At 48.5% G+C, this 17,865-nt stretch overlaps 1 protein-coding gene across 1 annotated transcript in view; it reads left to right on the top strand.

Annotated features, from left to right (window-relative positions):
• LOC129043636 (double homeobox protein 4C-like) overlaps positions 1–15,505 on the top strand; it is a 57,423-nt gene extending 41,918 nt beyond the window's left edge. Inside the window, exons 2-3 of the mRNA XM_054500397.1 lie at positions 9,068–9,228; positions 14,354–15,505. Of these exons, the coding sequence (XP_054356372.1) occupies positions 9,068–9,228; positions 14,354–14,887 (695 nt within the window). The 3' untranslated portion in view covers positions 14,888–15,505. The remainder of the gene's footprint in view (positions 1–9,067; positions 9,229–14,353) is intronic.
• The last annotated feature ends 2,360 nt before the right edge of the window (positions 15,506–17,865 follow it).

The raw sequence follows: 17,865 nt of genomic DNA, 5'->3' as shown, positions 1-17,865 counted from the left end.
ATGGGGGGTGTCAAACTAGTGGAAGATGAGGGTTATTCATTAAGTATATTTATTTAGGTCCATTACAGCCTCCAATTCCCAGTCTCTGGGGATAGGGCTCTTTTTTCACCCTGGTATGGTGAGGGTGTCCCTTCCAGGAACATTTATGGCTTGTTTCGTTAAGAAGAGACACATCAGCTCGCCCTTTCTGAAACTATAGTTCTCCAATATTATCAACTTGAAATAATCAATATACCAATCTGACATATTTGGGATGGGACATTCTTCACTCCTTCATTTCCTTGGCTTGGAACTTCACTAGATGATTTCGAACATTAAAATCTGAGTTGGTGGCTGTGGAGAGAAGAGTTGAATCACAAGGGATCTGAAAAGGGAGAGAAGAGCATCGATTAGGAGAAGAATGGACAAACAGAAGAGAATAATCTAAGCAAGTTTCCCATGCTCCAGTAAGCCAGCTTCCCCTTGCTGGGAGTAGGTTTGTCCGATATTTTGAGACAGAGTCTCGCTCTGTCATCCAGGCTGGAGTATAGTGGTGTGATTTTGGCTCAGTGCAACCTCCACCTCCCAGGTTCAAGCGATTCTCCTGCCTCAGCCTCCCAAGTAGCTAGGATTACAGGCACATGCCACCACACCTGGCTAATTTTTGTATTTTTAGTAGAGACAAGGTTTCACCATGTTTCCCAGGCTGGTCTCAAATCCTTGACCCCAGGTGATCTGCCCACCTCAGCCTCCCAAAGTGCTGAGATTACTCTATTTGTCCAGGACAATTTACATACAAGCAGTATTTTTTCTTTTCTTTTTTTAAAACAGGGTCTTGCTCTGCCACTCAGGCTGGAGTGCAGTGGCACGCTCATGGCTCACTGCCGCCTTGACCTCCCAGGCTGAAATAATCTTCCCATCTCAGCCTATCTAGTAAGTGGAACTACAGATGCATGCATGCCACCATGCCTAGCTAACTTTTGTATTTTCTGTAGGGATGGGGTCTCATTATGTTGCCCAGGCTGGTCTCAAAATCCTGCCCTTCAGCGACACTCCTGCCTCAGCCAACCAAAGTGCTAGGATTACAAACATGAGCCACCATGCCCGGCCAGGCTCTCAATATTGAATAGAACTTAGAATTGTGATAGTCAGTAGATTTTTAATATTCTATCCAGTACATTTGTGTGGTACTACCTTATTATTTATTTATTTATTTGAGACTGAGTTTCACTCTTGTTGCCCAGGCTGGAGTGCAATGGCATGATCTCGGCTCACTGCAACCTCCACCTTCCGGGTTCAAGCGATTATCCTGCCTCAGCCTCCTGAGTAGCTGGGATTACAGGCATGCACCACCACGCCCAGCTAATTTTTTATTTTTTAGTAGAGACAGGTTTTCTCCATGTTGATCAGGCTGGTCTCGAGCTCCTGACCTCAGGTGATCCTCTTGCCTCAGCCTCCCAAAGTGCTGAGATTACAGGTGTGAGCCACTGTGCCCAGCGGTACTACCTTATAAACAAAGGAGCCTAAGTGTGTAATTTGGCTAGCATTTAAAGTAGAGTACCTGGGGACGGAAGTGGCTAACTCCTGAGTCCACATTGCCCCAGCCATCTAGGGAAATGTTTCTATATCTTATCACCACACAAGATAGGAAGGCTGAGCTGGGCGCAGTGCCTCATGCTTGTAATCCCAGCACTTTGGGAGGCTGAGGCAGGTGGATCATCTGAGGTCAGGAGTTCGAGACCAGCCTGGCCAACATAGTGAGACCCCATCTCTACTAAAAATACAAAAATAGCTGGGCGTGGTGGCTGTTGCCTGTAATCCCAGCTACCCAGGATGGAAGGCTGGAGAATCACTTGAACCCAGGAGGCAGAGGTTGCAGTGAGCTGACATCGTGCCACTGCACTCCAGCCTGGACAACAAGAGCAAACTCCGTCTCAAAAAAAAAAAAAAAAAAAGATAGAAAGGCTGATAGTTCACAAATAAGGTCAGAGTGGCCTTTGTGACCCCAGGTTGGAGTTTATTGTGCCAGGTCTGCCAGAGTGACATCTGTGTGTCTCCATCCTCCATGTGTCCCTCTCCGTCCAGAGGGGAACAGAATGGGTTGCAAAATAACTGACAGAGGAAGCCTTTAGTTTGATTTTGGCTGTTACAGGGCTTAATTTTGTCACCTGGCCAAGTTAGTCCAGAATTTTGGTCTATCCATATGTAATCTCTGGTGTCTCTGCTAGGCTAACGAGGGGGGCAAGTGAGCTTCTCCAAGTTACACAGGGCTGACTTGGGAGCCCTTTGTAACATCTGGTGATTTGGCACGTGTTTGCACCAGGACAGTCAGTGTCAGGACTGCTCAAGACCTTAGCAAGAGGCTCAAGGATAGGCGTCAGTGGAGTCGAACCACAGGCTTTGATTGCAGTGCCTCATTGGCATGTGACCTAAGAAAGGTGCAGTATCCCTTATCCCTGCTTTCAATATGGAGGGGAAATTCCTTTCCAGTGACTTTAGCAGAGCAAAGGACAGTCCTTGAGTTTGTTTTTTTTTGTTTTTTTTTTTTGAGACAGTGTCTTGCTCTGTTGCCCAGGCTGGAATGCAGTGGCATGTTCTTGGCTTACTGCAACCTCTGCCTCCTGGGTACAAGCGATTCTCCTGCCTCAGCCTCCCAAGGAGCTGGGATTACAGGCGCCCACCACTATGCCTGGCTGATTTTTGTATTTTTATTAGAGACAGGGTTTCACCATGTTGGCCAGGCTGGTCTCGAACTCCTGACCTCTGACTCAAGTGATACAACTGTCTCAGCCTCCCAAAGTGCTGAGATTACAGGCATGAGCCACTGCAAAATGCAAAAAAATGCAAAAAAAGCCAAAAAAAAAAAAAAATTAGCCGGGCATGATGGCACATGCCTGTAATCCCAGCTACTCAGGAGGCTGAGGCAGGAGAATCCCTTGAACTCAGGAGGTAGAGGTTGCAGTGAGCCGAAATCATGCCACTGCACTCCAGCCTGGCAACAGAGCGAGATTCCGTCTCAAAAAATTACATTAAATTAAATTTAAAAAACGAATTGTGTAGGTGTTTTTATTATAATGTTTAGAGACTGACCAGCCCAACTAACTATACTACTTTGGGTTTGTCTCCACATCAGGAAGAAGATTATCAGCCAGAGCAGAAATTAGAAGATTTTCATGCTCAGGAATTTTAGGATCTAATGTAGAACATCTTTGAAAAACTTGTATGTCTTTCAACAGATGCCTTAGAGAGCGCTCCTTCTTTCTGGATATGTGATTCAACTTTAGGCCAATTCACTTTAGGAGAGAAAGCCTCCAACATGGCCCTTGTCAGGCCCTGAATATCAGCATCTAGCAGAGCTATCTCTTTATCATGTGCAGGAGGGCCAGGGAGGGCTCCAGTCATCTCTCTTCTCCCTCTGTGGCGGTTTTTCTTTCCCCACAGGCTGCCTGGCTTGTCTAATATCTGTAGTCTGGTCATGAGCGGGGAGAATACCCCTTAGAAGCCAGTCAAGCTCCCTATGAATGGGATTATGGACGGCCATTAATTTCTCCACTTTTTTTCTAAACTTGGTAGGATCTTTTGAAAGTGAAGGCAGGCAGGGCGGGGCGCGCTGGCTCACGCCTGTAATCCCAGCACTTTGGGAGACCGAGGTGGGTGGATCACGAGGTCAGGAGATCGAAATCATCCTGGCTAACACGGTGAAACCCCGTCTCTACTAAAAATACAAAAAAGATAGCCGGGCGTGGTGGCGGGCGCCTGTAGTCCCAGCTACTCGGGAGGCTGAGGCAGGAGAATGGCGTGAACCAGGGAGGCGGAGCTTGCCGTGAGCCGAGATCGCGCCACTGCACTCCAGCCTGGATGACAGAGCGAGACTCCGTCTCAAAAAAAAAAAAAAAAAAAAAAAGAAAGTGAGGGCAGGCTGGGCGCAGTGGCTTATGTCTGTAATCCCAGCGCTTTGAGAGGGGCCAGGCAGGCGGATCACTTGAGGTCAGGAAAAGGAAGTTGGGAATAATGTGGAGTGTAAATGGGTGGAGAAGGAGGATTTATAGTGGGAGTGGATTGCACCTTTTGCTTTAGGTCTGCTTTTTGTTTTTTAATTGGGTTAAGCGATTTTTTTTTCTTTTGTACTTTTTCAGTAGAGACGCCATGTTGGACAGGCTGGTTTCGAACTCCTGACCTCAAGTGATCCATCCGCCTCGGCCTCCCAAAATGCTGGGATTACTGTTGTGAGCAACTGCGCCCGGATTGGATTTTTTTTTTTTTTTTTTTTAATAGAGATGGGGTGGCTGTATTTTGCCCAGAATGGTCTCCAACTCCTAGGCTCAAGGAATCCTCCCACCTTGGCCTCCCAAAGTACTGGGATTTCAGGCATGAGCCGCCGTGCCTGACCTGTTAAGGGAATTTTTAAGGCTAGCCATAATACTTTTTTGAGTTTTTTGCTATCTGATTTTTAAGTAAATACCAATGGGCCAATTTTTTAGAATGAGAGCTATCTAAAATTGTTTTAAAATGTAGAAGTCTTTTAAATGTAAAGAGTATATCTTTTGGCCATTGACAATTAGGATCGTAGTGCTTTTTTCTATTTTTTTTGAGACAGAGTCTTGCTCTGTCACCTAGGCTGGAGTGCAGTGGCACAATCTCAGCTCACTGCAACCTCCACCTCCCAGGTTCAAGCATTTCTTGTGCCTCAGCCTCCAAGTAGCTGGGATTACAGGCATGCGCCACCACACCGGGCTAATTTTTGTATTTTTAGTAGAGACGGTGGTTTCACCATGTTGGTTAGGCTGGTCTCAAACGATTCACCCACCTTGGCCTCCTGAAGTGCTGGGATTACAGGCACAAGCCACCACGCTTGGCCTATTGGTGATTTTTTTTTTTTTTTTTTAATGGAGCCTTGCTCTGTTTCCCAGGCTGCAGTGCAGTGGCGCCATCTCAGCAACCTCCACCCCCTGAGTTCAAGCGATTCTCCTGCCTCAGCCTCCAAAGTAGCTGGGACTACAGACACCCGCCAGCACGCCCAGCTAATTTTTGCATTTTTAGTAGAGACGGGGGTTTCACTATGTTGGTCAGGCTGGTCTTGAACTCCTGACCTCAGGTGATCCTCCCGCCTCTGCCTCCGAACGTGCTGGGATTACAGGTGTGAGCAATCATGCCCAGCAGAGGTTTGGGCTTCTAATGATCCCATCGACCAAGTGTGAACATAGTCCCTGACAGGTAATTTTTTGCCCCTTTTCCTCCCACCCTCCTATTGGAATCCCCAGTGTTTATTTTTCCCATCTTTGTGTCCTTGTGAACCCAGTATTTAGCTCCCACTTAATAGAGAGAACACAAGGTATTTGGTTTTCTGTTTCTGCATTTATTTGCTTAAGAAAATGGCCTCCAGCTGTATCCATGTTGCTGCAAAGAACATGATTTCTTTTTGGTATTTAAATCTTCCAGCTCAGCACAGACCTTGGTGGGAATAATTTCTTTTTCTTTCTTTGCTTTTCTAAGACAATCCCCAAATACCTTATTAGGATGCCCAAAAACATTTCATTTGCAAATTAATCTAGCTAGAACCAAAACAAAACTTTATAGTAGCTTGAAAGAGACCACTTGTGGTCATTAAAATGTGATTGTAAGGCCGGGCGTGGTGGCTTACGCCTGTAATCCCAGGACTTTGGGAGGCTGAGGCGGGCAGATCACCAAAGATCGGGAGTTCGAGACCAGCCAGACCAACATGGAGAAACCCCGTCTTTACTAAAAATACAAAATTAGCAGGGCTTGGTGGCACACACCTGTAATCCTAGCTACTCGGGAGGCTGAGGGAGGAGAATCGCTTGAATCCGGGAGGCGGAGGTTGCGGTGAGCCGAGTTTTGCACTCCAGCCTGGGCAACAAGAGCAAAACTCCATATCAAAAAAAAAAAAAAAGTGATTGTAAGTAATGTCCCATCCTGCCAGTCTCAGAGTGAGTTAAACTGGTAGATATGCAGATTGCCAACTGGTCCTCTGTTCACTTCTTCCTTTCCTGCTACCTCAAGGCAGTTTTCAGAGCACTGTCCTATTTATATATGTGTGTGTGTATATATATATATGTATATGTATATATGTGTGTATATATATGTATATATGTGTGTATATATGTATATATGTATGTGTATATATGTATGTATATATGTATATGTATATATGTATGTGTGTGTGTATATATATATATATATATATATAGAAAGAGAGAGAGAGACGGAGTCTTGCTCTGTCACCCAGGCTGGAGTACAGTGGTGTGATTTCAGCTCTCTGCAACTTCTGCCTCCTGGGTTCAAGCGATTCTCCTGACTCAGCCTCCCAGACAGCTGGGATTACAGGTGCCCGCCACCACGTCTGGCTAATTTTTTTTATTTTTTAAATTTATTTTATTATTATTTTTTGAGACAGAGTCTTGCTCTGTCACCCCTGAGCTGGAGTACAGTAGTGCGATCTCGGCTCACTGCAACCTCCACCTACTGAGTTCAAGTGATTCTCCTGCCTCAGCCTCCCCAGTAGCTGGGATTATAGGCATTCGCCACCACACCTGGCTAATTTTTGTATTTTTAGTAGAGATGGGGTTTCACCATGTCAGCCAGGCTGGTCTTGAACTCCTGACCTCAGGTGATCCACCCGCCTCGGCCTCCCAAAGTGCTGGGATTACAGGCATGAGCCACCGTGCCCAGCCAATTATTGTATTTTTAGTAGAGATGGGATTTCACCATGTTGACTAGGCTGGTCTCGAACTCCTGGCCTAAAGTGATCTGCCCGCTTCAGCCTCCCAAAGTGCTGGGATTAGAGGTGTGAGCCACCGTGCCCGGACAGCACAGTCCTATTTACTTCAGTTTACGTGGTACTAGGAAACCGTGGAGCTTGATCAGTCCATCCAAATTCAAGAGAAACAGGCTCTGATATGGCACAAATCTGAATCTGGACTCACCACCATCTATGTGCTGGGTAGGCACAAGAGTGGGCACAATGGTAGCTGCTTTGTAAGAGCTCGTTTCATGATCAAAACATCACATGGGGTACGTGGTAATAATGAGGACTGGGATGAGGAAACAGAGCCGTGGAGAGTTCCATGTAACCAAGTGACACTGAAGCTCAACTCTCCTCTGGGGCATGTTTTCTTGGAGTCTGCAGCACCCAACGAGGACAGGAGGGACACATTTGGGATGCAAAGATGTTTCCTTTTCCATCTGTAACTAATTCATGTATGGACATGCCCTTCAAAACAACACTCCCTGATGACTAATGATGTTCAGATTGGTTCTACACTATTCTGAGGCCATGCTTGGCAACCTTACATAATGTTTCTCGAAGCCCTGGTTTAGGCATGCTCATCTCAACAATTCTGTAAGGCCAGGGGAGCAGATAAAGAAAAATCTCTGTGCTCTCAAGGGAAGCTAGAAAAGCGTTCCTTGACTGCTCTTGGGAACATCCATTCCCAGAGAAGATAGTATTAAGGGAGGCGGACCTTGCAAAGTGCTAACAAGGGGCTTACCTGGGTGGGTCCCTTGGAGCATTTTAACAAGCCTCCCAGGAGGTAATCTGTTTCCACTGACGCTCCCAGTGGACAGCGAGCTCGGCTCATGGCTTCAGACAGTGAGTTCTTTCTGAGGGTCAGGCGGGCTTCCTTTCTGGAAGTGGGAGAAGCTGGGGAACTGGATCGAAGCCTCTCTTTTGGTGATACATCGTGGACTGTGAGTGGCAGGTCCTGCCTGATGTGGCTGCCTTAAAGTTTACTGTCCAACGTGACATTCAGTGCTGAGGCTTAGAAAGGGGAAGGCTCAGGAGTTCACGACCAGCCTGGGCAAACAGTGAGATCTTGTCTCTACAAAAGTTTTTTTAAAAAATTAGCCAGGTGTGGTGGTGTGCACCTCTAATCCCAGCTACTTGGGAGGCTGAGGTGGGAGGATCGCTTGAGCCTAGAAGGTCAAGGTTGCAATTACCTGTGATCATGCCACTGCACTCTAGCCTGGGTGATAGAGTGGGACCCTGTCTTAATTAAAAACAAACAAACAAAAAGCAATAAAAAAGGAAGGCTTAAAAAATCAAGGCTGAGAAATCAAGCCAAACCCTTAAAGCCACCTTTGATGAGTTCAAAAAGTGGAAGGCATCCATGCGTGGTACAGCTCTTTTTCAAAATGTAAAGTGTAGAAAAGGGAAAATTTCCCTTTTGCAGGGTGGGGCAGCACTCCTGGGAGCTCTGGATTTGGGCAGAGGCGCTTTCTCCTCTGCTACGCAAGGGAGGTCTTTCAGCGGAAGGCAGCCTTAGCTTCTTTGCTTGGGTTGTGTTTTATTCCTTGGAGTGAATTCTATTTTGAGCTGAGTCACAAGTCAATAGTGAGTCCAAATCTGATGAACTCAGGGAGCCCAAGGCTCAAATTGAGGGCTGGGGCTTTCCCAGGTCGTAAGGGAAAATACAAAGTAATGCATAACAATACTTCAATTTTAGATTTTTCTCGCATTAAACATAAAAATTTATTTCTGTTTTGTTTTCTGGCATTTCTTAATATTTGTATATTTTGGGTCTTAGCAAAGGACAAAAGTAACTTACGGGTTAACAGAGTGCTTGTTAGGAGGAGCCCTGCAAGAGCCCATCTCACTCACATCAGTATCTGGACGTGTGTCTAAACGTTGTAGCTATATTTTACATTTTAATGCCCCTAAACTGTTTAGGGTGTTCTGACTTTTCTCGTATCCATAAGACATGCAGGCGGAGCCCCCAAGTTGGAGCTGAAGGGAGTCTGGGCGCAGGTTGAGTCCATTTCATGAGATTGTGCAGAGGGGCCCAGTGGCAGCATCTTGGGGTGGATGCCGAGTCCATCAGATTTGGACTCACTATTGCCTTGCGACCCAGCTCAAAATAGAATTCACTCAGAGGAATACAACACAACCCAGATGTAGGGGAGAGTGGAGAGGCCCCTGCCAAGTGGCCTAAGCTTCGTGCAGGGTAGTAAACTCCTTCCTTTGGGGAGGCTGCGGGCCCTTGGCTGAGCTGGGATGGGAGGTAAAGTCTTGGATCTCACAGCTCAGCCAGCGGTCCTCTGAGTGTTCCTTCTCTTGCCTCACACCGTGTAGCTGTCCCAGAACCTGAGCGAGGCCAGAGGCGCAGGAGGACCAAGTTCGACAAATATCAATACATGATTCTTATAGAGGCCTTCCAAACAGACCCCTATCCTGGAATTACTGTCAGAGAAGAACTGGCCAGAAAAACACAGATTCCCGAGCCACGAATCCAGGTAAAGTGTAAATGTAGCTATTTCTGTCTCTCTAACTGGGAAGGGGGGGCATATATTGTGCGTCTGTTTTTCCACAGGCTTAAAAAGCATTTTTGAGTTAATTTTCTCAGTATCCCTGTGAGGTCAGTATTATCCGCATTCACTGGATTGGGAAGATAAAGATAAGCAAGGTTTAGTAATTTAGGTTACAGCTCTGGCAAGTGGTGGTGTCTAAATTGGTTTATGTGGGTTATAGCTGTCAAATAGTTACCATATTAGAAATTAAAGCTGCCGAACTGGGCTGGGTACAGTGGCTTGTGCCTGTAATCCCAGCACTTTGGGAGGTGAAGGTGAATGGATCACTTGAGCCCAAAAGTTTGAGACCAGCTTGGGCAACATGGTGAAACCTTATCTTTACAAAAAAAAAACATCAAAAGTTAGCTGAGTGTGGTGGCATGCACCTGTGGTCCCAGCTACTCAGGAGGCTGAAGTGGGAGGATCACCTGAGCCCAAGAGGTTACGGCTGCAGTGAGCCGTGATTGTGGCACTATATTCCAATCTGGGTGACACAGGGAGACCCTGTCTCAAAAAAAAAAAAAAAAAAAAAGCAAAAAAAACTGTAAAACTGAAAAGTATTCACTAATACATTTAAAAAAAACCTATTACATCATAACTTAAGTAACATTTTCTTCAAGAAAAGCAACTGTATCGTCAAAGCCAGAACATGTAGCAAGAGGAATGGCATCAGAAGACTAGCGAATAGAAAATTCTCAGATGTTCCAAATTTCATCCTTGCCTCACCTCATGCAGCCTCTGGAAAAATCCACTCAGAGAATGGGGAGTGAAAAGGCAGGGGCAAATCACTGAGTGTGATACAGACACAGCTGTAGTCTCACAGGAACCCCTGGAAGGGGTGGGATCCCTGAGGCTCCCAGGGCTCCCGTGGGATTTGATCCTCTGGGTCTCAGCCTTGGGGCAACACATTGTAGTCATTCAGGGCACCGAGTCTCTACCCTAGGAGGTCTGAGGTGATGAGTGTGGTGCAGCCTAGGAATTTTCATCTCCCTACCCCCAGGTGATTGACGCATGCAGCCAAGTTTGACAGTGGCTGCCCGAAATGAACTCTCTGAGTCCCTGAGAGTGGAGGCTGAGAACGCACAGGTTACTTGAGAAGCTCGCCAGGTGATTCTGATGTGTAGCTAGGACTGGACCAAAGGTTTTCAACCCTAGACTCCATCAGTGCCCCGCCCCAAAGCACTGGAATCAGAATCTTTGGGAGTCTGGCCCAGGCATGTCTAAGCATTTCAGCTCCAGGTGACTCCAGCACGCAGACCTGAAGCCCTACACATGGGGCTCTTGGCTGTGACTGCTCATTGTCATCAACTGGAAAGCTTTACTATGGACTAAGCTGTACAATGCATGTCCAATTTACTAGTCTAGGGCTCAACCGCTGGGCCCAGGGAGTTCTGAAATTCCCCCAGGCAGTTCTCAGGTGCAGCAGAGTTGAATCATCCACAACTGCCTCACAGGGGGAGGGGGTGACTTATCCCACCCCGTCTTCTCTGCCTGCTATTGTGACACCTCCTCCTCCAGCCATCAGCCCCCATCTCCCCAGTCATCTGAGAGCTTCTCCCAGACAGCCATTGTGTCTTATTCCCTTTTTTCTTCCTTCTTGCCTTTGGGAGGTGCTTAATAAAAATGGTGCAATAAGTCAGGACCTAACCAAGTAAGAATGAACATCCACTGAGGATTTGCTATGTGCAAGGAGCGCTGTTAAGAATTTTATTTAAAAAATCTATATAACCCCAGAGATATTTAAACCAACACAACCCAGAGGGGAAAGGTTTGACCAGAGAATCAAGAACATGGTAGAGCAGGGTGAGGGTGGGGACGGGGTAGGGTTTTTTAATTTTGGAATTAGTAGCTGCAGTAATTTCCATAGCTTCTTTCCTGTGGATCTCTGCTGTTCCAACTTTACAAAGTGTTTGCTAGGAGACAGAAAAGTTGAGCTAGCCCTAAGGGTTGGAAACAAAGAGGATGACAGCCTTATCTGCTGGCCTTAGGAAAATGCAACTGTTGGGGAGGGAGTCAGCAGCCCGCTGGATCTTTATTACAGCACCCACAGACTTTCCACTCCTTGTGTCCTGGAAGCCCAAACACCCCTACTGGGTAGGTACAATGTCATGACCACTTTACAGACAAAAGAACTGGCTTCAAAAGTTCAGTAAATGGTTTGGGTTATGGCTGGCTCTTGCTCGTATTTCTTGGAACTGAAATGGGAAACCCCAAAATTCTGCAGCTTAGATGTGACACTGCATGTCCCTTCAGGGGGCACTTGGGAGACACAGGTAATTTGACCCAGAGGGTCTGGCAGAGTTCACTGCATAGGAAGACGGCTCTGTGCTTGCAGAGGCCCTTTTTAAAAAATTTAAATAGTCAGGCATGGTGGCTCATGCCTGTAATCCCAGCACTTTGGGAGGCCAAGGTGGGTGGATCACCTGAGGTCAGGAGTTCGAGACCAGCCTGGCCAACATGGGGAAACCCCGTCTTTACTAAAAAATAAAAAAAAATTAGCTGAGCATGGTGGCGGGCGCCTGTAATCCCAGCTACTCAGGAGGCTATGGCAAGAGAATCGCTTGAATCCGAGAGGCAGAGGTTGTGGTGAGCCGAGATCGCACCATTGCACTTCAGCCTGGGCAACAAGAGCAAGACTGTCTCAAAAAAAAAAAATAATAACTAAATTAAAAATTTTCTTTCTTTCCAAATCCTTAAAAGTTCCTAAAGCAAAAGCCCTGAGGGAGGAAGGCAGTCTGGGTTTGGTGAGCAGCCAGCAGCTGGGCCGGCTGGGGCTGGGTGTGCCCAGAGGTTACGGGAATGCCAGGCTGAGAATTGGGTCTTTGTCTTGCAATCAGCAGGTGAATTGTTTGTGTTGTCACTGCACTGCTCAGCCTGAGGCCTTCAGAGCTGCCTGGAGGCTGGGACAGGGAAGAGGCTGCCCTTGTGTTCCTGGGGGCCTGGCTGAGCCCTCCCAGGACTCATGACTCAGCTTTTTGAGTGATTTTGATGCCCTGCCCCAAAATTCAGGAGAAGGGACTGACTGTGTTTGGGAAAAGGAGAGGTGTGTTTTGCACACAGGATATATTTGCATGAGGTGGAGTCAAAGAAAGAACCCACAGGGATTGAAACTGAACTAAAGCCGGGCGCAGTGGTTCATGCCTGTAATCCCAGCACTTTGGGAGGCCCAGGCAGGCAGATCACCTGAGGTTAGGAGTTCAAGACCAGCCTAACCAACATGGTCAAACCTTATCTCTACTAAAAATACAAAAATTAGCCAGGCGTGGTGGTACATGCCTGTAATCCCAGCTACTTGGAAGGCTGAGGCAGGAGAATCTCTTGAATCCGGGAGGTCGAGGTTGCAGTGAGCTGAGATGGTGCCACTGCACTCCAGGGCAATAGAGCAAGACAACCAATGTCTCAGGAAAAAAAAAAAAAAAGAAGGAAAAGAAACTGAACTAAGATATTAGCGGTGGCAAGAGGCATTTACTCAGATGGGTGTCTATTTTATGCATTGCTGTTGTGGACATGAGACCACCCCCATGAGAACAGGCAAAAGCTATTTTTGTTTTGTTTTTTGAGACAGAGTCTTGCTCTGTGGCCCAGGCTGGAGTGCAGTGGAGCAATCTTGGCTCACTGCAACCTCAGCCTCCCAGGCTCAAGCGATTCTCCTGCCTTAGTCTCCGAGTAGCTGGGATTACAGGCACCCATCACCATGCTCGGCTAATTTTTGTATTTTCAGTAGAGATAGGTTTATCGCTATGTTGGCGGGGCTGGTCTTGAACTCCTGACCTCAAATGACCCACCCGCCTAGGCCTCCCAAAGTGCTGGGATTACAGGCATGAGCCACCCTGCAGGGCTGCAAAAGCTGTTTATTCAGATCTTGCTACTGCAAGGGAGTCAGCCACTGCTGGCGTTTGCAGAGATTTCCAGCAGGTCTAGGAGCAGGAAGCTTCATCGTGGGACAAGGGAAGCCCCAGGAAGGCTCTGAGGGAGGCTGTGGGCCTGGGGGAGCTGGGGTGGCTGACTAGATGGGGGCATTCTATGGGATTAGGTAGGGCAGCACATTTGGCTTTCCTTGGTTGGTTCTGGGTTGGAAGGAAGCGAAGAGGGTGTGCATGTAAAAAGCAGGGGAGAGCAGTTCCGTGCAGAGGCTGCAGAGGCATGGGCCCGGGTCCTGGTGTTGCAGGTGGCCTGGCCTGCGTGGTCCATTTGTATAGTCAGGCCCTGGCCGTCTTCCCGGGGCTGGGCAGGCACACGGTATGTTTTTAATACGTATTTGATAATAATGAGTGTATATGTTTAAAAAGGGGGCAGTTACGTGATGAATAACAATGTTTTTTTGTTTGTTTTTGTTTTTGTTTTGAGACAGAGGCTCGCTCTGTCGCCCAGGCTGGAGTGCAGTGGCGCGATCTCGGCTCACTGCAAGCTCCGCCTCCCGGGGTCACGCCATTCTCCTGCCTCAGCCTCCCGAGTAGCTGGGACTACAGGCGCGTGCCACCACGCCCGGCTAATTTTTTGTATTTTTTAGTAGAGACGGGGTTTCACCATGTTAGCCAGGATGGTCTCGATCTCCTGACCTCGTGATCCACCCGCCTCGGCCTCCCAAAGTGCTGGGATTACAGGCGTGAGCCACCGCGCCCGGCCAACAATGTTTTAAGAAGGCAAAGGTCCTCACGGCTTTAAAAACAAAAAGCAAAATCTGTCTGATAGAACAGAAGAGGTGTTTTTGAGAGAGGACAGGGATAGCAAAGGATAAAGTGCATTTGGCAGGTAGAGAAGCGGTCCGAGGAAGGTGTCGGCACACAGGACACTCAGAAGGGCTGGGGCGCAGGACGGCAGTGAGGCCGCAAGGTGGGGCTTTGGGGAGAGTTGACTGGAAGGAAGGTGGGCCACGCAGGGAACGGTTTGAATCAGCCTAGCCAAGGAGTTTGCTCCTGCTCTAAGCTCCAGGGGGTGTTTTATTTGGTAGGTGTTTAACCCTGGTCACATGCTACTTGGTGATAATTATGGGAATGGGCTTGATTAGAAATGCCTTTTTTCCCTCTCTCTCCTTCCCTCCCCATCTCCGTCTCTCCTTCTTGGCTCCCAGGTTTGGTTTCAGAACCGGAGAGCTCGTGTACAGAAGAGAAGCCAGAGCAGGCCCAGCGTGGAGGCAGCCTGGGCGCAGGCCCCGATCCTAGGCCCCGGTCAGTCCGGGGTGCTGGCCCCCAACTACTCCTACCAGCAGGGCTTCCCAGGGGTCCCGAGCAACGTGGGCAGCTTCTCTTGGGAATCGGAGGTCGCTTCGGGCCACGCTGTCCTCTGGGGGCACATTGGTGTCCCGGGCGCAAATGTGGTCCCCGCTGACCTGGAGATGGCAGCCAGCGCGCCGGGCCAGCCTTACGCAGACGTCCCTTGCTCTCCGCCCTCGGGCTCGGCGCTGCTTCCAGGTCCCACTTGCCACCAGCCCTTCCCACAGCTGGAAGCTGACAGTGCTGGGCAAGTTCGTCCCGGGGCACCCGGCCTGCTCTTCGCGCACGGGGCCTGGGCCCTGCGGGAGCCGGGGCCGCGCCTTCCCGCCGCGGAGCAGCAGCCGAGGTGGGGCTGGGAGCCAGGGGAGGCGCCTGAGTGCGCGGGGATCTAGGAGGAGCCCTCTGCGTCCCCGCCCCAGCAGCTCTCGACCCATCCCGCGTCTCGGCCTCTTTCCTGGCCGCAGCCACAGCCACAGCCACAGCTGTCGCTGGGTCCCGCTGAGCGCTAGGAACAGGTTCATTCTCTTCCTCCTGAACCCAACCCGTGCGGGAGGCCCCAGGATCCCCGCCCCAGCGGCCGCTGCGGGGTCTGCACCTCTGGGAGCTGCACAGCAAACCCGTGGAAATGACCTCTCAGTGTCGGGCGATGGGAGACAGATGAACTAAGCTAAGGCCCATCGTGAGAGTTCACATTATGAAAATTGAAGAGGAATATCACGATTTATATAACTTTGTCATAGAAAGGCTTCCAAACATGCTTTTCAGGGAAATGAGGTTGTTAGGGTGGAAGGGCCTCGGGGTGCATGGGACCTAGGGGTTTTCCTTAGATGGGATAAGTAAGAAAGGATTGACTTTATAAACTCGTCTGTCCTTCCATTTATTAACTGTGTAAACATGGAGCACTTACAATGTACAAAGTCCACTAGAGAGAAGGGGCACAGCAGGATGAGGACAACTTTGTAGAAATGTATTATTTTGTAATCGGTAAAGAGCAATGATTTCTGCTTGCCATTTCTGTGTCCCACTGATGATCCCTCTTCTCTGCCTCGTGGTGACTTCTCCCGGCCTGGCGTTTATGCTGCTCCCTGATCCATGCTCGCTTCTCCAGCTTTAACCAACCTTCTTTTCCCTGCGTCCAGCCAAATGGAGTTCTTTCTGGAAGTTGAGCCTGTCCCTGCCGCTGGGCAAACAGTTTCCTGAAACAGTCCCCTCCCTGCCACTCACCTTTTGGGGCCTAACAGTAATCTCCACAGTAAAATTTAAGAGTGGGTCTGAGTAGAGAGAAAGATATACATTTCTTCTGTCTAACGGTTCACAGGGTCTAGCATATAGTGTTTCTGCCCCGTGCAACATTTGTCCAGTCACGCTGAGAGAGAGGGAGATGGAAAGAGAGAAGGGGGATGGAGGAAGGGGAGAATGCCAGCACAGGGGTGATTCACCTAACAGGGAGGTCGGACAGTGCTCCCTCATGGTCCAGGAAATAAAGACCCCTCTCATTTTTCAGGAGACCACACCTTTGGGGTTACTGAATAAGGATCTGGTGTAAGTCAGAGAGGAAATTAGGGAGACGAGTGGCCTGACACAGTCTAAAACCAGAAGCCAAGCCCAGTGCTGCTTGTCCACAGAAATACTTGTCACTACCACGTTTTGTTTTGTTTTGTTTTCTGGGTTTTTTTGTTTTTGTTTTTGTTTTTTGTTTTGTTTTGTTTTTTTTAGATGAAGTCTTTCTCTTGTAGCCCAGGCTGGAATGCAATGGCACAATCCCAGCTCACTGCAACCTCCGCCTCCCAGGTTCAAGCAGTTCTCCTGCCTCAGCCTCCTGAGTAGCTGGGATTATTATAGACGTGTGCCAACACACCCGGCTAATTTTTGTATTTTTAGTAGAGACAGGGTTTCACCATGTTGGCCAGGCTAGGCTCAAACTTCTGACCTCAGGTGATCCACCTGCCTCGGCCTCCCAGAGTGCTGGGATTACAGGTGTGAGCCACTGTGCCCGGCCTGTTTTTGTTTTGTTTGTTTGTTTTTTGTTTTGTTTTTTGAGACAAGTCTCTCTCTGTCACCCAGGCTGGAGTGCAGTGGCATGATCTCGGCTCACTGCAACCTCCGCCTCCTGGGTTCAAGTGATTCTTCTGCCTCAGCCTCCCAAGTAGCTGGGATTACAGGCACACGCCACCACGCCTGACTAATTTTTGTATTTTTAGTAGAGACGGGGTTTAACCATATTGGCCAGGCTGATCTCGAACTCAGGTGATCCTCCCGCCTCCACACCTAGCTAATTTTTGTATTTTTGTTAGAGACAGGGTTTCACCATGTTGGCCAGGCTGGTCTCAAACTCCTGACCTCAGGCAATCCACCCGCCTCGGCCTCCCAAAGTCCTAGGATTTCAGACGTGAGCCACCATACTCCCATGTTTTATCCCCAGGTTACCTTATCAACCTGGGAAGTTAGGAAAGAGCTGACACATTCGGGGATTGAGCATGTAACTGACATGGAATTGTGCATGTAATCCATCTGTCCTCCCCATTTGTCTGATGCAGGGATTGGTCGGTGGGGTGGGGCTCCTGGCTGTCAGGCTCTGGCCACACAGCCTGAAGTCCAACACTGGGCCTACATCAGTGCTGCAGGCTCTGATGCCGAAGGGCTTGTGTGTTCATCAGTAGACATCTTTGGAGCTGCGGCTTCTGCACACCCATGGCCACTTACCTTCCTAAAATGACAGTCTAAGCTGAAGGCGGCTATAGGATTTCCCACTAGACTGTGAGATCCTGGAAGGCAGAGTCCCACAGTCCAGTGTACCGTGATCACTTTCAGGAATCTGTTGAGTGAAGAGAGGTTCCGGACGTCTCATTGCCAATGCCACAAGAAGGCATGAGAGCAGAGCTGCCCGGCAGCGGGAGTGGACAGCAGTCAGCTTGCTCTTCCATCGCCTTTGGGAACTTGAGCAGCCCCCTGAAGCCTCGCTCTCACTTCCTAGGCTCTTTCTGAACCGAGATGGCATCTGATCTGAGAAGGGCCCATGTAGGCTCTTCCCTCCACAGGCCTGGGTTTCAATTCTGGCTCCCACACTTTCTTCACATAGGGACCTCGGCCAGCTTTCTTCTCTCATGGAGCCTGGTTTCTGAACTACAAGATGGCCTGTGAGTGACCAGCTCAGTTAGGGGGTAATGAAAGCATAAAGAAATACATAAAAAGAAAAAAGCATAAAAATAAGAAAAACAATAGAAAAGAGCCAACTTTGCTGTTAATGGAAGATGGGACACACAGAACTTGAAAGGCAAACGACAAGCTGGAAAAAAATTACAACATTTACAACAGCAGATAAATTAGTAAGTTCAGATAATGACTTTTTTTTTTTTTTTTTTCTTTTTCT

The sequence above is a fragment of the Pongo pygmaeus genome, chromosome 13, assembly GCF_028885625.2.
Source record: "Pongo pygmaeus isolate AG05252 chromosome 13, NHGRI_mPonPyg2-v2.0_pri, whole genome shotgun sequence".
NCBI lineage: Eukaryota > Metazoa > Chordata > Mammalia > Primates > Hominidae > Pongo > Pongo pygmaeus.
This window is presented reverse-complemented; position numbering and strand designations above follow the sequence as displayed.